This window comes from Sus scrofa, chromosome 6 (genome assembly GCF_000003025.6).
Source record: "Sus scrofa isolate TJ Tabasco breed Duroc chromosome 6, Sscrofa11.1, whole genome shotgun sequence".
NCBI lineage: Eukaryota > Metazoa > Chordata > Mammalia > Artiodactyla > Suidae > Sus > Sus scrofa.
The window spans coordinates 59,618,304-59,643,765 of record NC_010448.4 but is presented as its reverse complement, the minus strand read 5'-3'; the positions used below and the strand labels follow the sequence as shown (position 1 = coordinate 59,643,765).

General features: G+C 59.1%; 3 protein-coding genes across 7 annotated transcripts in view; all 3 read right to left on the bottom strand.

The window, feature by feature from the left end:
- Positions 1–2,546, bottom strand: part of SSC5D (scavenger receptor cysteine rich family member with 5 domains) — a 31,030-nt gene extending 28,484 nt beyond the window's left edge. For 3 of the 4 annotated variants that reach the window (XM_021095020.1, XM_021095021.1, XM_021095018.1), the window contains exons 1-3: positions 1,696–2,546; positions 1,216–1,242; positions 626–934 (exon numbers count right to left, since the gene is read on the bottom strand). In XM_021095020.1, the coding sequence (XP_020950679.1) occupies positions 626–934; positions 1,216–1,242; positions 1,696–2,119 (760 nt within the window). In that variant the 5' untranslated portion in view covers positions 2,120–2,546. Of the gene's footprint in view, positions 1–51; positions 276–625; positions 935–1,215; positions 1,243–1,695 lie in introns of those variants that run through there. The other variant, XM_021095019.1, reaches the window with a different exon arrangement.
- On the bottom strand, positions 2,694–5,592 carry NAT14 (N-acetyltransferase 14 (putative)). Of its 2 annotated transcripts, none has more exons than XM_021095038.1 (3): positions 5,133–5,210; positions 4,628–4,743; positions 2,694–3,849 (listed from the first exon to the last, which is right to left on the bottom strand). In XM_021095038.1, exons 2-3 carry the CDS (start codon positions 4,697–4,699, stop codon positions 3,301–3,303), a joined length of 621 nt encoding a protein of 206 aa, XP_020950697.1. In that variant the 5' UTR covers positions 4,700–4,743; positions 5,133–5,210; the 3' UTR covers positions 2,694–3,300. The 2 variants fall into 2 exon arrangements, with proteins under 2 accessions (XP_020950697.1, XP_020950698.1); XM_021095039.1 differs by lacking the exon at positions 5,133–5,210 and adding an exon at positions 5,477–5,592 and having other exon boundaries at positions 2,699–3,849.
- ZNF628 (zinc finger protein 628) lies at positions 5,960–24,089 on the bottom strand. Its single transcript, XM_021097575.1, is given in 4 exon segments — positions 5,960–8,552; positions 8,555–9,268; positions 11,497–11,654; positions 24,010–24,089. Coding segments are annotated over 4 exon segments (3,417 nt in total). The 3' UTR covers positions 5,960–6,087.

Genomic DNA, 25,462 nt, shown 5'->3' with positions numbered 1-25,462 from the left:
CTCCTCACCAGGAACCCGCCCAAACCAGAGAGGTTCCCTCTCAGCTTTTACCCTTGCCTTCTTCCACTATGAACATGGGGTGGATGCCTACTGCCGATGCAGACGCCTAACGACCTAGGAGTAGTGGTGGTCATGAGACCCCCAGGTGGGGCGGGGTGGGGGGAGAACGAACGCCAGTTCCTGTTCCTGCAGACCGGCCCTTGGGTAGTCAGATGCTGTCTCTAGCGTTGGCCCCTTTAAATCTCCCTGCACCCTTTCAGGGGTGCAAAGTGCAGCTGCAAAGAAACGCCTCTGGTTCACTGTCTGCCTGAGCCTGCCTGCCTGCCTGCGAGTTCCCAACGATAAACCTCCTAATCCCACTTCAAGGAATTGCCCGCTTTGTTTATCAGTCTCAAAGGACCTTTTCGGTTCGGAGGGGGTTATTCCACATTCTCGCCATCCAACAGCCGGACGCTATGGAGCCTATGGAGGGGCAGACCCTGGGTGAGGCGGCGGCTGGGCCCTCCAGGGCCATGGTGAATCCTGGCTTTAGGGGCTGTCAAGGGTTGGGGCATCTGGACGTCTCGATTCTCAGGGTTACAGGGCTGAGGACTTGGGTTCCCAGAGAGGGCCGAGGGCGCCTTACCTGCACAGACGACACCGGCGTCCTCCTCGTGGGAGCAGATATGGGCCTTCCAGCCCCGGTGGGGGCAGAGGCCCAGCTGCCGCTCGCTGCCCCGACAGGCCAGCTCGCTCAGCCACACCGGCCCCGTGCCCTCCCCGAAGAAGGCCCCTCCAGGGGCGGCCAGCGCACCCCCGCAGCCCAGCTCCCGGCAGGCCACGGCGGCGTCCCGAAGGTCCCACCCGTCGTCACACACAGTGCCCCAGCGCCCGCCGTGCCACACCTCCAGGCGGCCAGCGCACCCATGGGGGCCATCAGCCAGACGCAGCCGCTCTGGGGGACAGAGGAAAGGCTGTGACATCCTGGAGACCCTGGGGCCAAGGGGAGGGGAGGGGCTGGGGGTGGAATGCCAGAGCGTGACTGGGAGCCAGCTCCCCCTGGCTGCTGATGCCGAATCCTGGGTGTCTGGGAGAGCAGTGGTGCCCCAGCCTCGTAGGAAGCACGGGGCTGGACGCCCAGGTGGTCCTGAGGGAAGTGGGTCCAGCAGAGGGCAAGGCTGGGCATGGGATGGAGCTGAGCAAGGCCAGAGGGAAGACGTGTTTGGGGCCACTTACCAACAGCCTGGATCCCCATCAGAGCCGCTGGAAGGGAGGTTGGAGGGGTGGGAGGGACAGAGTGAGGGCCTCACACCTCTGACCCAGAAACCCCGCTAGCTAGGAAGCAGGGCTCTGAGCCGAGGGCCTGGCAAGGTTCAGGTCCCTGAGGTGGGCGGGGCCCCAGACGCCTCAGGTCCAGGCAGGGGGCCAGCCCTTCGCGCTCCCCAGAGGCCTGGCTAAAGGTTAAAGGATGGGTGACACCCCACAGGGTCAGGGCTGGTGTGGGGGCGGCAGGTAGGTTCCTGGGGTGGGCCTAAGAGGGTGGGGCTGAGTGTGCCAGAGGCGGAGACCCTGGGGGATCAGGCCGGAGGGCAGAAGCCCCACATCCCCCGAGGAACAGGGACTGGCCCAGAAGTTGGAGGCCTCCCAGTGGCTGAGCTCAGGGGTCAGAGGGCAGGGCTCAGGCCCCTGCATCCCCGAGGAGAAGGGGTCACTCACCGAGGAGGCAGGCCAAGACCCTCATGTTTGCAGAGTCGGGGCGGGGATGGGGTGAGAGGGGACTGGAGCCGGAGAGGGAGGAGGTGGCGGCCACCGCTGGGAGGAAGGGAGGGAGGGCCGCGCCTGCCTGCTGAAGGCGCCTTGGACCCAGGGAGGAGCAGGCTGGGCTGGACGCTCTGCCAGGAGGAAGAGAGGCTGCCGAGGAGGCAGCAGGGGACAGGAGTGGGGGCGGGGAGGGGGCTGGCCGGCGCCTGAGGCCTGGGGAGGAGGGCGTTGGCAGGCGGGAGGGAGAGTGTCCAACTGCAGACACCCACGCGGGAGAAGGGCGGCCCGGCCAGGAGAAGGCACGCTGGGCTGAGATGCTCAGGGGTCGGCAGGCTGCGGGGAGGGATCCGAACTGGGGTGCACACGGGGGTGCGAGCATGGGGCGGGGCTCAATCTCCTCTCTGTTCAGCCAGGGAAGGCTGGTGGGACCAGGGAAGAGGGCTCTGAGGGTAGATGCACTTCAGCCGCCCCGGTTAGGGACCTGGCACATCTGGGGCTCAGGGCGCAGCAAGAGATGTGCAGCCAGACTCCAGGAAGGACTTTCTTGATTGAGACAGGAGACTAAGAAACCCCTCTCTCCACTCCCCTGGGGGATGTGCACACAAAGTCCCCAGCCCGCATCTGAGGGAGGGGAGCAGTGGTCGAGCTTGTGTGTCTCCTGAGGAAACTGAGGCCAGGGGTTGGGCCAATCGAGGGTCAGGCCTGAGTGGGGGAGGGCAGCCCCACACTCTCTCTCTGCACCAAGCAGCTGTGAGGCGGAAAAAATGCAGTAATGGGGAGCGTGAGTCAGAGGGCTGGCAGGGAGCAGGGCCGCCGCCGTGAGCTCACTGCATCCCCCGCTGCCAGTCCAGCACCCCCACCGACAGCTAATGTCAACCCTGGGAAAGGAGGAGCCAGCCAGAAGCGGGGGTTCAGAGACGGACTGGAAAAGGCATCAGAGAGAGAGAGGGAGATGGGCTCACAGCAGTTTCAGGTTTTATTAACAAACGAGTGTAAAAAACTAGATGGGTCTGGCTGCCCCGCTCGGCTCTCACCTTCCCAGGGAAGGGCTGGCCTGGCCGGGCAGCCCTGGGCCCACTGCCCCCCTCCCCTGGAGCTCTCTCCAGACAGACAGCCCTCCTCTGCCAAGGCTCTGCTCACCCCATCTCTGCTGCTTCTGCAGCCCCACCCCCTCCAAGCACAGGCATCAACCCCATCCAGTTCCCCAGGGGCCTTGTCCCATGAGGGGTGCCCCCGCCACGTCCTAACCCTGGGGGGGGCGTACTCGCTTAGCCTCCCTCTTCCCGCCGCACATCTCCCCAGGCCCGTGGCACAGGTGGCACAGGCGTGGCAGCCAGACGGGGAGGTCTCCCCGTGCAGAGAGAACCCGAAGCAGGGGCTGGACAGCGTGACCTCTCTGACAAGTTCAAACATGACAGGCAGACGTCAGACTGCGGTGAGGTCTCTTGCCTTCTGGCGGCCTCAGTTTTTAGGCCCTGAGTGGGCAAAGGGAGGGTGTCAAGTCGCCTGTGCACAGCAGCTGCTCTCTAAGCACTGGCTTCCTCCCTCTGGGGTCTGGAGTCACAGGTCCTTGCTGAATTCCCTCACCAGCGTGTAGCCCATGCAGCCCCAGCTCCCCTCGGCCTGGTAGCCGCAGCCCTCCAGCATCCCTGCCACACCCCACGCGGCCACGGCCACCGGGACCACGAGCCGGGCCCGGGGCTCCCCCATGCCACCTGCCCAGGCTCGAGCCCGAGATTCGGCAAAGGCCAGTAACCGCCTGCCCACACCTTGGCGGCGGTGCCAGCGAGAGACAGAGAGGCGGGTGACCCGGGCCCCATCCCCAGCGCTAGAGCCTGGGGCCAGAGCCAGGACCCCGCACACATCCCCCGAGCCCCGCACGGCCACCCAGGGTCCCCCTAGGCCACCCGGTGGGGGCAGCGAGCCCCACCGGGCCCGCAGACCCAGCTTCATGGCCGCCACAGCCAGGAACACAGGCAGGAGCAGGGCCAGAGCAAAGGAGGCCAGGACGAAGCGCAGGCCGCTGCTGGCAGCCGCCAGGAGGAGCAGGGCTGGAGGCCGCGTGAGGGCGTGGAGGGCCACTCGGTTCTCTGTGTCCTTCACACCAGCCTGCGGGCAGGAGGAGCAGTCAGAGCGGTGGGGCTCCCGTGGGGAGCAGGGACTGGGAGGGGGGGCGGACCCTGCTGGGGAGGGATCTGAGGCAAAGGGATGGCACTGAGCTGGGGCCTGTGGCAGAGGGGCTTGCGGGCACATCTGCCGCACAGGGGTTTAATGAGCAAGCAGGTGACTCAGGAGCTTGGCGGCGGCGGGTGTGTGTGTGTGTGGGGGGTCCTAATTCAGTGGAGACACAGGCCCGAGGCACCAGAGAAGGCTAGATGGAGGAACTGCCCCAAGCCAGAGCAGGATCACAACCCTGGACAACAGGAGAGGAAGCTGGAGGGGGAACCTGGGGGCACTCGAGGGCTAGGCTGAGGCCCGAGGGCTCTACTTTGAAGAGTGTGGGCGAGGAGGCTGGGGGCAGGGCAGCCTGGGAAGTGGGGAAAATAGGGAAGGAGTGGGTGCGTGGTGGGCTGCACAGCCCTGGAACCGTTAAAACTCTTCTGGACCCCCAGGGCACACAGAAGGTACTAAAAAGGGAAGGGGCCAAGCCAGGAAGTCCCTCAGGAGGAAAAAATAGCTCTCCAGGGATCAGGGCTGGCTCAGCGCGGCTGCAGCCACTCACCCCCGCCCCTTCCCAGGCAGGGTTCCGGTGCCCCCTCATTCTGTCCCCGTCTCCTCCAGAGCACGCGGGTGTCCAGCCCTCCCTCACTGCCCTCCACCCTCTCTGGCTCCTTGGCGCCCCGCCACCCAACGCCCCAGGCCCCCTGGCGGCCCTGCCCATTCTCACCTTCAGCATCTCCAGCACTAGGGGTTTCTCATCTTCCCTCATCTCCCGCACTGATAGATGGCTGGGTGCCATGGCAGCCCCCAAGCTCCTGCGCCCCCAAGGGAGCAGGCGCGCACCTGGCGAAAATGAGCAGGTCAGCGTCAGGAGGGCACCTCTGCTCCCCAGAGCGCCCCAGAGCTGCGGACCCGCAGCAGCATCTCCCGGATGAGAACAAGGAGGACAGTCGCGGCCCCAAGCGAGGTCCGAGACAGAACAGGGTTCCCTCTCAACCCGACCACCACTTTAAAGTCTCCCGGGAGGCCTCTCGGCCCCCAGGGGCGTTCAGCGATCTACGCCTGAAGGCCCCGTGTACGCCAGCACTTGGCAAGGCCAGGCTCCCTCCCAAGTTCCGTGGCTGCCCGACGGGTGAACGAAACTCCCCCTACAGCCAGGGAATGGACCGAGCTCCCCACCCCCCAATCGCCCCCGAAAGGGGTCTGTCGCAGGCACAAGAACTTGCAAACACCTCTGCGGGTCACTTTGCTTTTGACAAGTGTGTGTGGGGGGGAAGCAGGGTCTGGAAGGAGTAGCCGGCGGAAGTGACGTAATACTCGCGCACTGTTGTGGGGGTAGGCAGCGCCTGCCCTCAGCCTTAGCAACCACGGTCAAGCTTCTGGAGGGGGGATGAGGAAGGAGGGCGTGGGCTGGGAAGAGACTAGGGCAGGAGCAGCGACCCTGCGGCGGGGAGAAAGGGAAATGGGGAAAGGAGGGCTGTAGAAGGACCAGAGCCGATAGGGGTTGGGGAGGGGGTGGGATGGGGGGGATGGGAACTGTGGACCCGGCAGGGTGGGGGCGGGGAGCGGTACTTACCCGACGCGCGAAGGAAACACACGCTGGCCTCCCGAGGTCGCCTGGTTGCTCAGCAACCGGAGCGCAGGGGGGCGGGACGGCGAAGAGAGCGGATCAATGCTCATTGGTTCCGGAGCCTTCGCGGGAGGGGCCACGTCAGCATCCTGAGCCCTCTCGCTCTCACACTGGCCAACCCTAACCCACCCGGGCTCGGTGACTTTCGTGATGCGCATTCCCACCCACTCATCCATTTTTCCGTGTGGGGGGGTGACTTACGGCGAACAAGTGCCGGAGCAAGGATTTCCAACGCATCCCCCTATAATGATCCCTGCATCTCTTCTTTTTAGGGATAAACAGAGCCCCACATAGGAGAAGCGTCTGGCCCCAAGACGCAAAGCAAGCCACCTGAGAACCAAAACACAAGTGAGACTCCAAGTTCCCAGATGGTGGCTACGGCCATAACAAGGACCTCCCAGACCACCAATAAAACAAAAGCACAAGAAAGACGATTCTGGTCTTTATTAGCAAGCCCAGCCTGCAGCTCCCCTGCCCACAGTTCAGCTCAGCCCAGCCAATGCGGACAGTGAGTCAGGGTCTCTGTGTGGGGCGGGAAGAGGTACCAGTGGTTCTACTCAAAACGTGTGCACCAGCTGGACTGCGGGCAGAGTCTGGACAATCTGGATGGAGGGTAGGCCCTGTGGGGTCATACCCCCAGGTGCAGCTCCAGCAGGGACCACTTGGACCATCTGGGAAGCAGGAGCCCCAGGGATGCCCGCTGGAGTAGAGGCTGGGCCCGGTGGTGGGGTCAGCAGCTGCAGTGCAGCGGTACCTCCCCCCACGCTACTGTTCTCCAGCAGGTCGGTGGCTGCAGCACTGCGGATGATGAGCAGTTTCTGTCCCGGTGGGCCAGGGGCTGGAGGCTCTGCCAGCCCTGGGGGTAGGGTCTCTACCTCCTGCACGCACAGCTGCGTCTGCTCCCCGTCAGCCCCGCTCAGCACTAGCACACTCTGCAACCCCTCATCCGTCTGCAGCGTCTCCAGGAGCACATCCTGGACCACACCTGTGCTGGCCTCACCATCACCAGGCTCCCCAGAGCCAGGTGCTGCCAGCAATTCCTCAGCTGCCCCACCTTGAACCACCAGCAAGTTAGGGGCCTCGGTGGCCACGGCTCCCCCACTGGAACTGGACAGCTGACCTGCCACAGGCTGGAGCTGGACCGTGGTCACCTCCTGGGCCGGCTGGAGCTGGACCGTGGTCACCTCCTGGGCCGGCTGGAGCTGGACCGTGGCCACCTCCTGGGCCGGCTGGAGCTGGACTGTGGTCAGTTCCGGCGCTGGCCGAAGGGGCTGGAGCTGGACCCCACTCACTTCCTGTGGCCCTGTCTCCCCACCCCCCACATTCTGCAGAACTATAAGGCTCTGCCCACCTGTGCTGGCTGTGGTGTTGCTCCCTCCCTGAACCCCCAGTCCCCCAGGGCCTGGCAGCCAAACGACCCCAGCCCCCTGACCAGCCTTCCCCACTGTCCCTGGGCCCTGCCTTGCACGGCTGCCCCCACCACCAGTACCAGAGGGAAGCAGGATGAGTTTGGGGGGTGCAGGTGGGGGCGGGGGTGTGGGGGGCTGGACGCTGCTGGGAATCAGCTGGAGGCCCTGTGCGGTCTGCACCAGGAGAAACGTCTGGGAATTGGGGGCTGCTGGGCCCAGCGGTGGGGCCTGGGCCGTACCCCCTGCCACCTCTAGGGAGAGTGTGGCTTGGAGGTGGGGGAGGACGTGGACATCTTGGGTAGCAGAAGGGGCTGGAGCGGCAGCCAGTGGGGCAGGGGGCTGGGGGCCGGCAGGGGGGACTGCAGAGCCAGAAGCGGTGTTGGCCGGGGCATGCGTCCTCAGGTGCCGCTGCAAGTAGGCGGCCATGACAAAGCTGCGGCCGCAGATGGGGCAGGCGAAGGGCCGTTCAGCAGAGTGCGTACGCTGGTGCAGCAGCAGGTTGGAGGAGTGCGTGAAGGTCTTGGGGCAGAGCGGGCAGCGGAACGGCCGCTCGCCCGTGTGCACGCGCTGGTGCTGCCGCAGGTTGGAGGTCTGGGCGAAGCTCTTGCCGCAGACACCACAGGCGTGGGGCCGCTCGCCCGTGTGCACGTGCCGGTGGCGCCGCAGGCACGACGTGTTGCGGAAGGCTTTGCCACACTCCCCGCAGGCATAGGGCCGCTCGCCTGAGTGCAGCCGCAGGTGGTACTGGTAGTGCGAAGACCACTTGAAGGTGAGTCCGCACTGGCTGCAGGTGAAGGCCCGCAGGCCCGTGTGCACGCGCTGGTGGATGGCCAGCAGCGACGAGCGCTTGAAAGCCTTGCCACACTCGCCGCACTGGTAGGGCCGCTCGCCTGTGTGATCCCGCAGGTGGTAGCGCAGTCCCGACGAGCCCTTGAAGGCTTTCCCGCACTCGGCGCACTTGTACGGCCGCTCCACAGAAGCGGGGGCGGGCGTGGGGGCCGGCGGGGCGGCGGCAGGGGCCAGGGGTTCCTGGGGACAGGTAACCTCAGCAGCCTCGGCCTGCGGGGGCGGGCGCCCGGCCGCGGCCTCTTCCACGTGGCACTGCTGGTGCGCCAGGAGGCTGGCCAGCTGCGGGAAGGCGCCGTCACAGCTGCCGCAGCGGAAGGCCTGCCCACCCGCAGCCCCGTGGCTGTGCTGGTGGCGGGAGAGGCCAGCCACCGTCCGGAACGACTTCCCGCAGGGTAGGCAGGCGAAGCCGGGGGCGGCGGCGGCGGCGGCAGGGGGCTGCGGCAGGGGGGAGGGCGGCGGCGGCGGCGGCGGCGGCGGCGGGGCGGCCTTGGGAGCCTCTGTGGGCGCGTCCTGGGGCGGCGGTGGGGGCGGCGCCTCCGGCCCGGGGCAGGGCTGGTGCTCCAGGAGCAGCTCCTCGCTGCCAAAGCCCAGCTCGCAGCCGTCGCAGCGGAACACCAGCTCCACCGTGGTTTCGGCCGCGGCCAGAAAGAGCTCGGGCACCACGGGCGGGGGCGCTGGCGGCGGGGGCGCTGGGGGGCTGGGGGGCTGGAGGTGCCGCTGCAGGTAGGCCTCGGGAACCAGGCCCTTGCTGCCAGGCTCCCGCGGGGGGCGGGGGCGGCGCCGGGGGCGGGGGCAGGCGCGGCGCTGCCGTGGGTGCGCTGGTGCAGCAGCAGGTTAGAGGAGTGCGTGAAGGTCTTGGGGCAGAGCGGGCAGCGGAACGGCCGCTCGCCCGTGTGCACGCGCTGGTGCTGCCGCAGGTTGGTGCTCTGCGTGAAGCTCTTGCCGCACACGCCGCAGGTGTAGGGCCGCTCGCCCGTGTGCACGTGCCGGTGGCGCCGCAGGCTGGACGAGTTCTTGAAGGCCTTGGTGCAGTCCGGGCACGGGTAGGGCCGCTCGCCCGTGTGCTGGCGCAGATGGTACTGGTAGTGTGACGACCACTTGAAAGCCAGGCCGCACTGGCCGCAGGTGAAGGCCCGTAGGCCCGTGTGCACGCTGCGGTGGATCTGCAGCAGCGACGAGCGCTTGAAGGCCTTGGGGCAGTCGGGACACTGGTAGGGCCGCTCCCCCGTGTGGCCCCGCTGGTGATAGAGCAGGGCGGAGGAGCCCTTGAAGGCCTTGGGACAGTCGGGGCACTTGTAGGGCCGCTCTCCCGTGTGCGTGCGCTGATGGTGCAGGAGCCGAGATGACCAGCGGAAGGACTTGCCGCACTCCCCACACTCATACTGGGCAGAGGGAGCCGGAGCCACGGGGCCGGGCTTCTCCCCGGCCCCCTCTGCGGTAGAGGCCGGTGCCATGTCCGCGTGGGAGCCGACCATCACACCTGAGGAGGGATTCCCGGTCAGGGGAGGGCAGGCGGGGCCCCCCCCTACACCCACACATCTTAACCCCAAACCCACAGGCTGGCCCTTTAAGAGGCAGGGGGTGCCCCCTCCCCTTTAGAATGAGGGCTTTCTATGGTTCAGGCCAGCCCAGGGTGGAAGACTTTAGGTATGAAGAGGAAACTCAGAGCAAATTGGGAGAAGCTGGCCACCACTCTCGGCCTGTCCCGCAACCTGCAGGCCGTCTCCTCCAGTGGGCTGGACGGCTGGGTGTGGCCTTCATGAGGCCAGGCACTCAACGCCTCTAGCGACAGGCAGTGCCTTGATGAAGGCTGGGGTCTCTAGCGCCTGGCTTGGGATCCTTCACACTCTGTCTCAAAGACCTCATCCTCCACCCTGTCTCAATACTGGCTCACTGCCGGACCCTAGACCCCTTCACTGTAAACAGAGCCTCTGAGCACCCCACTCTACCACCACGCATCCTCCTCGACTGTTCCGTCTTGGTACCCTAACCCACAGTCCCTAGGCCCAACCAGATCTGTGATCTGAAGATTCCGCAGGCTCTGTGCCCTCCACCTCCAACCATGCCCCCACTCCCCCTCTCACACAGCACAAAAGCTGCTGGTGACTTGACCGCAACCTGCCCAGCCTCCATAGCCTTTTGCGTTCATGTCCACGAACATTAAGGCTCCCTCCCCATTTCCCTGAACTGCTCATCCTGTATTTCTCCGGTCCATTCACCCACCCCAAAGAGGTATACTCGGCTTGTTTCTTTTCCCCTCAAACCTCTCTCCTTTTCCCTCTTATTCTTAGCTGCTGACCCTGCCGTTGATCTTATCACCGAGAAGATAAAAGCAACCAGAAGAAAATGTTCCCATGTTCCAACCACTGCACTGGTGGTTCTCAAAAGGGGAACAGCATCTCCCCCACACCATCATCCCCGCCACCACACCCCCACACGCCCCCCAGGGGAACATCTTGCAATGCCTGAAGACTTTGGGTTGTCTAGTTGTGAACCGGAGGGGCGACGCCACTGACATTTAGCAGGTGGAAGCCAGGACTGCTGCTCGACACCCTACAAGGACCATACAGCCCCCCACAGCAAAGAAGAGTTGGCCCAAAATGTCAGCGGTGCTGAGGCTGAGAAAACCTGAACATGCTCTTCCACCTGCATGCCTCTGGGCCCAAAGACTGACTTCCCAGCCACAGCAATTTTCCTTATCTCCTGAATCATTCCCATTAGTGCAGGCACAAGGCCCCCCCCCCACACACCCTTGCCTAGTACCCCCTTTCCTCCAGTGTCCAGTGAACTCCCTCCATCTCCTCCAAGTCTTTGCTGAAATGTCACCTCAGGGAGGTATTCCCTGACCACCCTACCTAACTCTGCACCCCCCCCCAAATGCCTCATTCTCTTGTTCTGCCTTATTTTTTTTTTCTCCATAGGGCTTATCAACTTCTAACATACTTTATAATCAGAGTTTTCCAGTTTCAGCACTGAGATTTGGGGCTGGACCACCGTCCAGCGGTCTGTTTAGCAGCATGCCTGGCCTCTGCCCACTAGATGCGAGTGGCATCTTGGTCACTGAGTCCTAGCGCCTCACAGAGTGACTGCTCAGTGAATGTATCTGAATGAAAGCAAGCTGGGCATCCCCTTTGGACAGGCCGTAAAGATTCCCTTTAAAAAGATGAGTATCCCTCTTAAAATATAAGTCAGTCCTTTTAAGAGGCTCTCCCAGGAAGCTAGCTGCACATGCCTTTCGAAGGCTGGCATGCCTTAAACAGGAGACATCTGCGGTTTGGAAGAGTCGGGACCCAGCTTATCCAGTAACAGACCACACCCTTCCCTCAGGCCCCACTTCCCCTTTAAGAGGATGCTGCTACCGCACACCCATTTCCACCTTTGTTGAACTAAACTGGGGACTGCTTTGAAGCCACTAGGATTCAGAAGCCATTTCCTTCAATGTCTGGGGCACTGTCACCGGCCTTTAAAGAGAGAATTCTTTCTCAGGGAGAAAAAGCGGGAAGCTCCTGTAAGCTGTACAACCTGCCCCGCCCCCTTTAAAAATCACCTTCTTGCCCTTTAAGTGGGCGGGGCCGGCCCGGCGGACAAAAGTCGGAGGTGAAGCAGCGCACTTCCCTTTAAGGCATCCCTTCCGGTTTCACGTTCGCCGTTTCCCCAACGACTCCGCCCTCCGGTCCCTCCCCCACCCCCACCCCTCCGGCCTCTCACCTGCGGCCCCGACCCGGGAAAGAGCGAGGGAGACCCAGCGCCTTCCCGCAGGGGTCGACGGGAAGGCGGGTCCCCGGCAGCGGCGGTACAGGAGTGGGGGCCGGGGAGGGGGCGGGGGCGCGCTCCCTCCCAACGGCCCCCGGCGCGAGGCACCCAACCTTTATCGGCGGCCTCTCGCGCACACAAACCCCGACGTCGCCGTCAGTGCGTCACGGTGCCACGTGCGCCGAGGCCCCGCCCCCGCCCCCCCATTGGCCGTCAGCTGTCGCGGTGCTCCCCTGAGCTGGTGGCGCGAGGCGTCCTGGGAGTTGTAGTTCTCCTGGGACGCGGACCACCCGGTTCTTGGGGTGGCTGTGGGGTCCGGTCTAAGGCCGGGGAAAGCTGAGTCGGGCCGCGGGGTCGCACGTTCACCTTCATTAGTATGGATTCCCTCTTGTCTGAGAATCCCTCCTCGGCACCGCGGTTCCTGCGCAGGCCTTGCCCACCAGGGGGTGTGGTCACCCCAGGCCCCCAGGTCCAGGCCCTCTGGGCTCCCATTTCCCCACTGGAGGAAACCGAAGTCAGCAGTGCTTCCCGCCCCGCAAGCGTCCCACTTGCTTGCGGTTCCCTGGAGTCTGTTTCGTGCTCGGGAGTGCAGCTGCTTGGAAACCTAGGGCACCAGGAACCCTGAGCCTCCTTCCCATCTTGGGGACTTATGGGAAGAGGGCTGTCCTGAACGCCTCCTCCCTCCTTCCTCACCAGCCTGGGCCTCTGAACCAAACTGACTTTTCTGTGCGCCCTCCAATAGGTTTCTGAACCATGGCACGCGTGACATTTGGGCCAGATGTTTGCTGTGGAGCTGTCCTCTGCCTTGTAGAGTGGTTAGCAGCATCCCAGCCTCCACCCGCTAGAGGCCTGCAAAATCTGGCAGGACCCTGTGGGGCTCCTGGGCACACAAGCCTTTCTGTGTCCCCCACTTCACTTCCTGCTTTTAGGGCATAAGCCTCAGCCTCCATGCCCTTCCCTGAGTTCCAAAAAGACAGGTGCAGACAGTTGCTATTCACAGAAGGGAGGGGATGCTGAGATGAGCAGTCAAGAAACAATAGTGCCACCTTGGCGCAAGGTCCTGGTTCCTCTTCAAGGAACAATATATAACAATATCTTTGAGTTCTTCTGTAGAACTGAAACCCTCAAGAAATGAAAAGGAGACCAGAACCAGTCCTGGGACCACTAAACACAAACTTTGAAGACTGGAACCTTGCAGCTACCCTGATCTTTATCTGTGGCCCTATTTTTTTTTTACTCCCAAACTATAAAACCACTTCCAAACTTCTCCCAAGGGAGGGCTCAGTCTTTAGGGCATTAACCTGCTGTGGCCTCCAAAGCAATAAAGCTATTTTTTTTTTTCATCTTTGCACAAAACTCTGTCTCTGCTTTTCTACCGGGCACCAGTGGACAGAGGCCGAGTTTCAGCACTAGCACTCCCTCCACAGCAGGCTCCCCTCCACCACACTTTATGACAGCTGTCAATTTCCCAAAAATCTCTGCTCCAAGGCAATCTCCCTCAGCCAGATGGCCACGGCCACGTCACCGGCTGTCCTTACCCATCGCTTCTCAACTCCTGCTGGAAAGCTCTTAGGTGGGGAACCTTACGTGCTCAGTGGCACTCATCTGTGGTCCATGACAGAGGGATGGGATCTGTCTTTGCCACCTAGCTGTCCCCAACAACCAATAAGGGGCCTGATTGGGCCCAGGTGGTACAATGTTGAGTGAGTGACTGTTTACAGCCTCTGGTATAGTTTCCTGAGGCCCCTAGGCAGGCTGGGATGCAGGCATGATCTGAGCTGTTGGACCTGTTTCTGCCCTTCAGGGTCTTTCAGAAATCTCAAGGGAAATCATGCATGTAAAACCCTTGGCTTCCAGCTCAGCCCAAACATTCCTTTTGCTTCAGCTTTTACCTCCCTGCCAGAGAAAGGCACTGGGCAGGATGTGCCAGCAGAGTGCCAAGCTGTTAAAGCGAAAATGGGAAGGATGGGAAGAGAGCTGCGGCCTGCCCCTGGGTCTGTGTCCATCGCTCCCAAACACAACAGGCCCCCCATCCTCGCGTAGGCTTGGGGATGGGGGAGGATCCCCTAGGAACGACTGGCTCCCCCTCTCTGGGCCTGGCGCCTCTCATTTTCCAAACAGCAGTAACACCCCTGGGGGGCTAGTCATGGGATGCCAACCCTGTCTGGCTTTCCAGGGCCATGATGGGAGGAGGTGTTGTCCCCCCCCACATCCTTGAGCTGGACCCCTCATGGACCCTCGTACGTGGAATCCTCTGTGTAGGCCTGCCAGGGACACCATGGGCCTTCCCCTAGACAGGCCAATGACACATGTCACAGGAAGTCCTCAGAGGCACCCAGTCCAGGCCCCATAGTGTCCAGACCCTCAGTGCTGGCCCAGGACCCTCCCACCATCTTTCCCTGAGAACTGGGACAGCAATGGGGGGCCGGGGCAGGGGCCACAAAAGTTCAGTCCCAGTGAGTTTACAAAATCTGCAAGGGGTGAGGGGTGGCAATAAACAAGGTATACCAAGGAGTTCCTGTTATGGCTCAGCGGGTTAAGAACAAGTATCCATGAGGATTCAGGTTGGATCCCTGGCCCTGATCAGTGGGTTAAGGATCTGGCATTGCTACAAACGATGGCTCAGATCTGGTATTGCTGTGGCTGTGGCTGTGGCCTAGGCCAGCAGTTGCAACTCCGATTCAACCCCTAGCCTGGGAACCTCCATATGCCACAGGTGTGGCCCTAAAAAGACGAAAAAAAAAAAAAAGGCATAGTAGATGCCACACATCCTATGGTATGTGCGCATAAGCTTCTCAGAGGAAGATAACCGCAGACAAGATGGGCATGGGGGCATGTGCAGGGCTGGGGGCTGTCGGTGAGGGCTCAAGGTGGGCCCAAGCCCAAGTGTGGACATTCGTGTGGCTGGCCGACAGCTCCCCACCTTGGGTGCTTCTGGGGGGACCGACCCCCTCCAACTAGATCAGGCGTCATTCCTGCCCCAGTCTCTCTGAGCCCCCAGGGTGCCAGCCAGAAGAACCATTCTTCCCAGGCAGCAGGGCTGGGAGTGGGGACTGCAGTCTCTAAAGGTGGCCAAGACCTACCCAGCCCTTCCTAGGGACCTAGGTTGTCACTCAGGCCCATGTGTGCGTGGATGGATGTCTGTCTCTCTACCCCCATCCCAGAGCTGTCAGCCAAAGAAGGACTGTCAGCGGTGTGCACCCCTCTCCTGAGGGAACAGGTGAAGGAGAGGAGAAACCCTGGGAGGAGTTGGGGGGCCTGGCCCTTTTCTCTTCCCCACTCACCCCCCTACCTGCCCCGCCAGCCACACTCTAGGTAGTGGTGGGGGAGGGTGTCCCAGGCTCTGGGACAGTCCAGCTCCAAGGTGGCTTGACCGGAAGCAGAGTCTGGGCCCTGCCCCCCTTGATTACAGAGCGGGGAGAGGGCTTGAGTCCCACTCACCCTGCCCCCACCAATGCTCCCAGACCCCACATGCCTGAGCCCTTCGACCAACCGCCCTTCCCTCTGGAAGCGGGGGGGCAGGGGGGATGGCCTGGTGCCTAGCTGTGTGGACATTCGATTCTGGTTTTGGCCACTCGGGCCAGCACCTTGCAGACAGCACAGCCTGCGCTCACTAGAGAAGAGAGAGTCAGGGGCTGGGGACACCTGGGAGAAAAGACACCTCTCCCCAGAACACCCCCCCCAACCCCCAAGGGGAGGTCTCTGGAGCAAAGATAGGACTCCCAGGGCCAGAGGCTAAAAATGAAATATCCCTTTTCACACAAGTGGAGTAAAAAGAGCAGAGAAGCACTTTAGGCAAGGGCAGCGTGGGCAGGCAAGAGAAGCCCCCAGGCGAGGGCTGTCGGCCGCCCCAGCCCCAGGAGAAGCCAGCCCAGGGGCCAGCCTGTGCCTCCCACAGACTAAGGATGCTCCTTTCTGACATCTGTGACTCTCAGAGGGTGCCCTGGCCTACCTGCCACGCCCCCCCCACGTGGAAGGGGCACCAGCCAGTTCACTAGAGGGGTGCTGGGGGCAGGGGTGGTAAATAAAGTCTCAGGTCTGCTGGCCCCAGGCATGAGCCGCAGAGTGATGTGCGTCCTGCAGCCACTGGCATGGCCAGGACAACAGGCTGCCCGGGGCGTGGGAAGCAGAGAAGACGCCTCCCCGGCCTGCGGGGAACCACGGCCAACTCCCGCCTGTGTGGGGAAAACAGACCCCTCTGCTTTAAGTACAGAAATGTGGACAGGGACAGAGACACGTCACATCTCCTCCCAAGAGTGGATGCCACCTTCCGTGATGATCCCCAGGGACATGCCATTGCTTTCATCTTTTTGTTTTCTCTTTATAGGGCCACACCCACAGCATATGCAAGTTCCCAGGCTAGGGGTCAAATCAGAGCTGCAGCTGCTGGCCTACACCAGAGCCACAGCAACACAGGATCTGAGCCGCGTCTGCAACCGACACCACAGCCCATGGCAACGCCAGATCCTTAACCCACCGAGGGAGGGCAAGGACTGAACATGCATCCTCATGGATACAAGTTGGATTCTTAACCCACTGAGCCACAGCAGGAACTCTGACATGCCCTAGTATAGCAGGCCCCTGTCTTTCAGGGCACCTCACTCCTGTGATGGGTTCTGTTACATGGCAAAGTGTTTTGTTGTTGTTTTGTTTTGTTTTTGTTTTCTTTTTAGGGCTGCACCTTCAGCATATGAAGGTTCCCAGCCTAGGAGTCGAATCGGAGCTGTGGCTGCCAGCCTGCACTACAGCCACAGCAATGTAGGATTCAAGCTGAATCTTCGACCTACACCACAGCTTACGGCAACGCCGGATCTTTAACCCACTGAGCTAGGCGGGGATTGAGGGATTGAACACACATCTTCATGGATACTAGGCAGGTTCTTTTTTCTTCTTTTTAGAGCTGCACTCATGGCATATGGAAGTTCCCAGGCTAGGGATCAAATCAGAGCTGCAGCTGCCAGCCTACACTACAGCCACAGCAATGCCAGAACCCTAACCCACTGAGCAAGGCCGGGGATTGAACCTGAGTCCTCATGGATCCTAGTCGGGTTCGTTACTGCTGAGCCACGATGGGAACTCCATGTTCCATGGCAAAGTCGAAGGATCTTGGCAGGTGCTCTCAAGGGTCGTTGTCAGTTGAGCTCGAGTTCATTAAAGGGAAATGTGATGGGTAATCTCATGTGTTACCTTCGCTGGACCACAGGGTGCCGAGTGGTTAAACACGATTTCTGGGCGTGTCTGTGGGGCGTTTCCAGAAGAGTCAGCATTTGGCTCCGTAGACTGGGCAGAGCCGATGGCCTCCCCATGCGGGTGGGTATCAGTCCATCCACTGAGGACCTGGACAGAACAAAAAGGTGGACGGAGGCCGAATCCACCATCTGCCTGACTGAGCTGCGACCTTCATCTTTGTCTGCCCTTGACACTCTTGGCTCCTGGGTCTTCACACCCCGACTGGAACCTGCACCATCAGCTCTTTGGTTCTCAGGCCTCAGAATGACACCCCTGGCCTCCTGGGCTCCCATCTTGCAGACAGCAGATCACGGGGCTTCTCAGCCTCCTTAGCTGCATAAGCCACTACCTTACAGATCTCTATGTAATATATATAATCTCTTTCTACTGATGGATGGAGAGAGAGACCCTATCGCAACTGTTTCTCTGGGGAATACTACTAATACAGGAAGGTTTTGCTGGGTGGGCCTGGGCTAATCAGGTGAGATCGTTAAAGTTGGGTCTGGAGGTCAGAGCTGTGGAAATCAGCAATTTTCCTCCTGGCCTTGAAGACACCAGCTTCCATGGGCTCTACAGATGCAAGGAAATGAATTCTGCCATGCAAGCTTAGCAGAGGGCCCTGACCTCAGCCTCATGAGACCCTAAACCAAGGCCCCAGCGCAACTGTGGTACCTGGACTCCTGATCCACAGGGAATGTGAGAAAATTAGTATGCATACTGTGGTTTTTTTGTGAGTGTTTTGTAGGGTTTTTTGGTGTGAGTGTTTGTAGGTTTTGGAGGCATGTGGAAGTACTTGGGCCAGGGATCAAACCTGCCCCACAGGTGCGACCTGTGCCACAGGTCAGGCAATGCCAAGGCAATGCCAGATGCAAGGGAGCTTCATACATCTTGGTCTAAGCCACTGTATGGTGGTAATTTGCTGTGCAACATTGATGTCTAATTCACTTCTTGTGTTAGTTTGCTCAGGCTGCCATGACAAACTGCCACAGACTGGGTGGCTTAAACAACAGAAACTTATTCTCACTATTCTGGAGACTAAAGGTCAAGACCAAGGGGTCAGCGGGCTGGTTCGTCCTTGGCCGCGCTCCTTGGCTTGCAGACATCCGCATCTCCCTGTCCTCACACCGTCTTCCCTCTGCCCCCGGCGGTGTCCAGGTTTCCTCTTCCTACAGGGGCACTAGGCACACTGGGCTAATGACCTCATTTTGACTTAAACGACCTCTTTTTTTTTTTTTTTTTTTTTTGTCTTTTAGGGCCGCACCTGCAGCATATGGAAGTTCCCAGGCTAGGGGCTGAATCAAGCTGTAGCCAATGGCCTACGCCAGAGCCACAGCAACGTAGGATCCGAGCCGCGTCTGCGACCTATACCACAGCTCATGGCAACGCCGGATCCTTAACCCACTGAGTGAAGCCGGGGATTGAACCTGCAACCTCATGGTTCCTAGTCTGATTCGTTTCCCCTGTGCCACGACGGGAACTCCTTAACCCACTTCTTTAAAGACCTGATCTGACCCAGGCACCTACGGTCAATTAATCTTTGACAAAGGAGGCAAGAATATACAATGGGAAAAAGACATTCTCTGGGGTTCCCGTCGTGGCACAGTGGAAACGAATCTGACTAGGAACCATGAGGTTCCTCCATATGCCACAGGTGCGGCCCTAAAAAGCCAAAAAATCAAAAGAAAAAAAAAAAGACAGTCTCTTCAGCAAGCGATGCTGGGAAAACTGGACAGCTCCATGTAAATCAATGAAACTAGAACACATCCTCACACCATGCACAAAAAGAAACTCAAAATGGTGTAAAGACTTAAACAGAAGGCAAGACACCATCCATCTCCTAGGAGAGAACATAGGCAAGACATTCTAACATCAATCGTACAAATGTTTTCTTAGGTCAGTCTCCCAAAGCAATAGAAATAAAACCAAAAATAAACCTATGGGACCTAATCAGATTTAAAAGCTTTTGCACAACAATGGAAACCATAAAAGTAAAAACAAAAAGACAACCTACGGAAGGAGAGAAAATAGTTTCAAACGATGCAACAGACAAGGGCTTAATCTCCAAAATAAAAACAACTCATACAACTTCAAAGCAAAAAAATAAACACCCCTAGTACTTCTGTGGTGCAGTGGGTTAAGAAGCTGGTATTGTCACCGCAGCAGCTTGGGTGGCTACTGTGGCACAGGTTCAATCTCTAACCAGGGAACTTCCACAAGCCTCAGGTGTAGCCCAGAAACCCCCCCCAAAAACAAAAATACCACTGCAGACTTGCTTAAAATATGTCATGGAGTTCCCGTTGTGGCTCAGCGGGTTAAGAATCCATTAAGGATCCAGTGTTGCCGTGAGCTGTGGTGTAGGTGGCAGACGTGGCTCAAACCCCATGTTGCTGTCTGTGGCTGTGGCATAGGCTGGCAGCTTTAACTTTGATTCGACCCCTGGGAACTTCCACATGCTGCAGGTGAGGCCCTAAAAAGCAAATAAATCAATAAATAAATGGAGATAGAAAAAAAAAAATGGAGTTCCCGTCATGGCTCAGTGGTTAACGAATCTGACTAGGAACCATGAGGTTGCAGTTCGATCCCTGGCCTCGCTCCGTGGGTTAAGGATCCAGCATTGCCGTGAGCTGTGGTGTAGGTCGCAGACGCAGCTCGGATCCCGCATTGCTGTGGCTCTGGCATAGGCCGGTGGCTCCAATGAGACCCCTAGCCTGGGAACCTCCATGTGCCACAGGAGCAGCCCTAGAAAAGGCAATAAATAAATAAGTAAATAAAAATGGGCAGAAGACCTGAATAGACATTTCTCCAAAGAAGACACACAGATGGCCAACAGGAACGTGAAAAAATGCTCGATGTCACTAATTATCGGAGAAATACAAATCAAAACTGCGCGGAGGTAACATCTCACAGCAGTCAGGTCAGAGTGGGCATGATTAGTAAGTCTACAAATAACAAGTGCCGGCGAGGATATGAAAAGGGAGCCCTCCCACACTGTTGGTGGGGATGCACATTGGTCCAACCACTACAGAAACCAGTACGGAGGTGTCTCAGAAAACTAATCAGAGAACCACCGTATGACCCAGCAGTCCCACTCCTGCACATCTATCTGGAAAAAACTTTCACTGCAAAAGATACATGCACCCCTATGTTCATGGCAGCGCTACTGACAATAGCCAAGACGTGGAAACAACCTAAATGTCCATCGATAGACGAACGAGGTACGTATACACTATGGAATGCTTACTCAGCTATAAAAAAAGAACAAAATAATGCCATTTGCAGCAACATGGATGGAACTAGAGACATGTTAAGTGAAGTCCGAAGGATAAAGACAAATACCATATGACCTCGCTTATATCTGGAATCTAATATATGGCGCAAATGACCCGATCTACAGAAAACTGAACTCCAGGACCCAGACCACAGCCTGTGGATGCCCAGGGGGAGGGGGAGGAGTGGGCTGGACAGGGAGGTCGGGGTTAGTGGATGCAAACGTTTGCGCTGGGAGTGGATAAGCCGCGAGATCCTGCTGCACAGCATAGGGAACTCTCTCCAGTCACTTGAGATGGAGCATCGTGAAGGGTCATGCGAGAAAAGAACGGGTATAGACGTATAACTGGGTCGCTCTGCTGCATGGCATAAATTGACAGAACACTGTAAATCAGTTATAATAAAAAATTTTTTTTAAAAAAAAAGACTTGATCTGTGAGCCATCTCATTCCGAGCTATGGTGGTTAAGACTTCAAGGCGTGAGTCTGGGAAGATGCAACCTGGCCCACTGCTCTTCTCAGAAGAAAAGCTGGGAAACAAGTGTGATGGGGCCGCCCTCTGAGTTATGGGTTGGGGATACCGGGCACCTGCCACCTGTACATTTTTACAATTGATTTTATAGGGAACAAAGTCCCTCTGGGACCAGGCTGGAGGGGTGGAGACAGGCAGGGACAAGCCTTATCTGGGCTCCGGGCCTGGCTCTGACCCCTCAGTGCCCCCCTCCCCACACTAGAGAGGGATTTAGGGGCAAGGTCTCCACGTTCCAGGGATAGCGAGGCCTGCATAGGAGGTCTGGGGCAGGGCCCCGAGGCCTGGGCACCACCCCTGTCCCAAACCCTCCGTGGCTCCCCACCACGGTACCCTCAAAATCCAGCTCCTGCCTGGCCCATGACGCCCTGCCTTCTGGCCCCTGTCCCCTTCTCTGATTTCACCTCTGCCCATCACTCCCCGCCTCTCACTCTCTCCAAGCTCGCCGCTGCCTCAGGGCCTTTGCACTTACTGAGCCCTCTGCCTGGGAAGCTCCTGTCTGTCACTCTCTCTCTCTTCTTTTTTTTTTTTTTTTTTTGGCCCTGCCCGTGGTATGTGGAAGTTCCCAGGTCAGGGGTTGAATCTGTGCCACTGCAGCGACCCAGGCCACTGTAGTGACAACAGTGGACAAGCCACTGAGTCACAAGAGAACGCCTGCCATCTCTTCCATCAGCGTCGCAGGACAATTACCACCTTCTCAGAGGGGGCTCCCCTCCTCCCCCGCACAAAACAGCACCCTCCCCATCCAGCCTCCACCTTACTGTCCAGTCTTAGCATCTTCGCAGCACATACAGAACCCTGATTTCCTGCAGACAAAGGTCTCCCTCCCAGAATCCTACAGGGACAGACCGTGCTTATCTTGCTCACCCCTGCATCCTTGGTCTCTGCACACAGTAGGTGCTCAATAAACTCTCGGGATTAAATGATTAAATGCACTCCCCCCCATTACAAGGGCTGGGATAGGAGAAAGGAGCCTGTGAACACCTCTCATATCTGTAAATGCGGGTCCTGCACAGACATCAGATGAAGCCGGCCCTCCGCTGTGGGTGACTCTTATGGACGGAGACCGGGAGAAAGTGGGAGCCACACACACTGAGTGCCACCGCAGCCCGGCCACAAAGCACCAGCCTGGGATATTGGTGCCCCCTGGTGAAGCATCCCAGGCCAGAGCCTGCCGCCGGTGGCCCCGGGGTGCATCAGAGGCTGGTCTGGTAGTGGGACAGAGCTGGCCCATGAATGATGCTCTTGGCTCCTGAAGGCTTGGATGTGAGCTTGCTGCTGGAGCTGGGCTAGCAAAGGCCCGGCCATGCAGGGACAGCCCTTGCCCGGCCCCCTGATCTTCAATCCTCCAGACATCTGGGGTCCACTGGCACCGGTCCCTTGCTAAGGGTCCCTGAACTCTCCCCTCTGGGCCTGGGAGCAACAGAACAGGACAGGAAACCTTCCAGGTGATCCCACAACACCACACGTGTGTCCAGGACATGTGCAGACACACACACACACACACACACACACACACACACACACACACACACACACTCAACCTGCCTAGACCAAGACAGAGATGCATTCAAAGTCTGAGAGACACTTTTTTTTTAGGGCTGCACCCGTGGCATATGGAAGTTCCCAGGCCAGGGGTCAAATCAGAGCTATAGCTGCCATGCCAGCCTACACCACAGCCACAGCAAGGTGGAATCTGAGCCACATCTGCAACCTACACCACAGTTCATGGCAACACTGGATCCCTGACCCACTGAGCCAGGCCAGGGATGGAACCTGCCTCCTCATGGATACTAGTTGGATTCGTTTCCTTTGTGCCACAACGGGAACTCCTGAGAGACACTTTAGAGATGGTGACAGAGCCAGACCTGGTGAGAGGAGCCAGGGGAACCTGGATGGTGGGAGGGGAATGAGAGACGCAGTGAAAGGAGAGCGGCAGACGACCCTGGGAGGGGCAGAGCAGGAGAGTGGGGTGATGCAGAGACCGCACCCGGGGAGTCATGGAGAGGTGGTGGCTGGAGAGGCCAGGGTGGAGCCCAGGAGGCCTGTGATGTGCCCACAGGACACCCGATGCAGCAGGCCCCCACACCTGTGCCCACACTGCCCTGGCCTCAGCTGTGGCGTGGGAAGAACGGCAGTCAACGCGTTGGAGCCGTGGCTGGCAAGGGCCACACTGGGCATCTGGTCGACCAGCTGCTGGCCTCACCACATACTCCCAGGTAACTGGACCTCTGGCACTCTCCCTGGCTGCCTGCTGCTGGCACGATCATCTTCACCACACGGGCTGTCACACTCAGAGCCCGCTGCGACCATGCCTCAGCCTGCCTGGTGGCCCCCACCCCAAGCCCTGCACCTAGCCGCACTTCTTTTGCTGCCCACTGGGCAGCTGCTGCTGTGCCAACACTGCCGGTGGCACTGCTGGAGAGTGGGCAGGGCTGGGAAGCAAAGGCATGGTCTCAGCCTGCGCTAACTCAAGTTCAAAGCCCAGCTTTGCGGCTTACCTGCTGTGTGAGCTCGGAGAAGCTGCAGAGCCTCAGTTTCCCTTCTGTGCTACCTTCTTATCCCAATTTTACCAGTGAATAATGAAAACTTAAATCAAGACACAGGGGAGTTCCTGTCATGGCGCAGCAGAAATGAATCCAACTAGTATCCATGAGGATGAGGGTTCGATCCCTGGCCTTGCTCAGTGGGTTGGCAACCCAGTGTTGCTGTGGCTGTGGTGTAGGCTGGCAGCTATAGTTCCGATTCAGCCCCTAACCTGGGAACCTCCATATGCCACAGGTGCGGCCCTAAAAAGCGCCCCCCTAAAAAAGACAAAAACAAAAAACAAAAAACAAAAAACTAAGACACAGGATTTTCCAAGTGGTGGCACTGAGATTTTTTTTTTAATTATTCCATAACATGGAGTTCCTTGGTGGTTCAGCACGTTAAGGATCCAGCTTTGTCACTGCTGTGGCACGGGTACAATCCCTGGCCCCGAGACTTGCGTATGCCGTGGGTTTGGCCAAAAAAAAACTGTTCCATGACTTTACATCACCTCACATCTGGTGGCTCCTGTTTCAAAAGGACTCCTATGTATATTCTCTTCTTGAGCCAGAGATGGTTGTCTGCCAGGGTTTTTGTTATAATTTGCTACTGGTAATTTTATCAGGGGATCATTGGAGGAAAAAATAATATTTATAGTAAATTACTTAGAAATATGCTTTAATATTTAACAAGTATGAGAGTCTTTAGAAAGTTCTTCGTGTCCCTCCTAAGGGCTTTTTCCCTCTGAGGGCTGAATCCCAGCTTGGCTGCTTTGACCTTGGGTGAATGTCCCTGACCTCAGCTTCTCCTTCAGGAATCCAGGACACTGATGCTTTCCTCTGAGTGCCCAGGGGAGGGGGCTCTCACCGAGCATCAGGTTGGGGCCTGGGCACTTGGGGGCGCAGGAGACATCCTCACCGTTCTAATTGTGCCTCCGTCTGCCAGGATGCTGGCGGCGCCCGGGGCAGCCCAGGCTCAGCCTCAGCGGCTGCAAACATGGCCCAGCTCACTGGGGAGCCTGGGAAGAGCCACCCCTGGGGCCAAGCCTCTCCTAATCTGCAGAACGTGGAACCATGTGACTCAGGGGGCAAAAGGGACGTTGCAGGCACAGTGGTGTCAAGGACCGTGAGACCACCCAGCGAGTCCTTACAAGAGGGAGACGGGAAGGTCAGAGTCAGAGGGAGATGGGACAACAGAAGCAGAGGTCGGAGTGATGCTTTTTGGAGGCAGAGGAAGGAGCCACAAGGCAAGGACTATGGGGGACCTCTAGCATTGGGAAAAGACACAGGAACAGATTCCCCTCTAGAATCTCCAGAAGCAACACCTTGATTTTAGCCCATAGAACCCACCTTGGACCTCTGACCCCCAGAACTGCAAGAGAGTCAAGTGCATGGTTCTAAGCCACTAGGCTGGTGATCATGTGTTAGGACACCCACGGGACGCTCATACGCCTCCCAACACAGCCTCCCCGGGCAAACGCTGAGATGCCCCCTCCCCCACCAGCAGAGACCAGCTTCCCCCATTCTGGCCACCACCACTCCCAGCCTCTCCTCCCTGCCATGCACCAGCCCATTCTCTGCCTCTTCCCAACACCATGGGTCCCCCGTCCATCAGTCAAGCGCCTTAGTGGAAACCACACCCGTGTTTTTCTCTTCCCCTCTGGCCACAGCCTGACTGTACCAATGTCACCCACCTGAGCAACCAGCCCACAGATGTCCCCCCACTCCTCCCCCCGGCTCATGCAGAAGCTCAGGTATGAAACAGGGTTTGGGAGCCACTCCCCTGCAGGTTGGAAGACCTTGGGCAAAGGCAAGTCGCGATCTGAGCCGCAGTTTCCCCAGGACGCTGGGCCTGGAGCAGAGGGAGGCAGGGAGCCATGGGCAGGTGTGCCTGGAGGGGGTGGGCAGATGCAGGGTGTCTGCCCCACAGCCGGAGGCTCCCAGCAGGCCTCCCTCCCGCCTGACCCGAGCCTCCCCCTGCCGCCCCTCCCCCTCTGCAATTACGGGTCCTCCACGATTGCTAATCTTGCTAATCTTGCTAATCGGGCGGTTGACTCTACTCCTGGCCTTGCTTCCCTAACGAGGGCTTTGTCCCCTTAATTGGCCATCTCCAGGGGCTTTTCTCTGCCCCCTCACCTACGCTGCCCCATCTCAGATCCCAGGCCCAACTATGTGCTAATTGGGTCCTTGTGGAGGGCACATCAGAAGACCCCGCCCTCCCTGTCCCCTCGCCTTCCTGTGTCAGGCGCCTACCTACAGGTTCCTCAAACCTCAGGGTCCACTCTCGGGAGGTGAGGTAGGGACAGGGCGAGGGCACAGGAGGGAGGCGCTGCAGCGTCCCACTGACCCTCCCCAAACCCATCTCTCTTCCT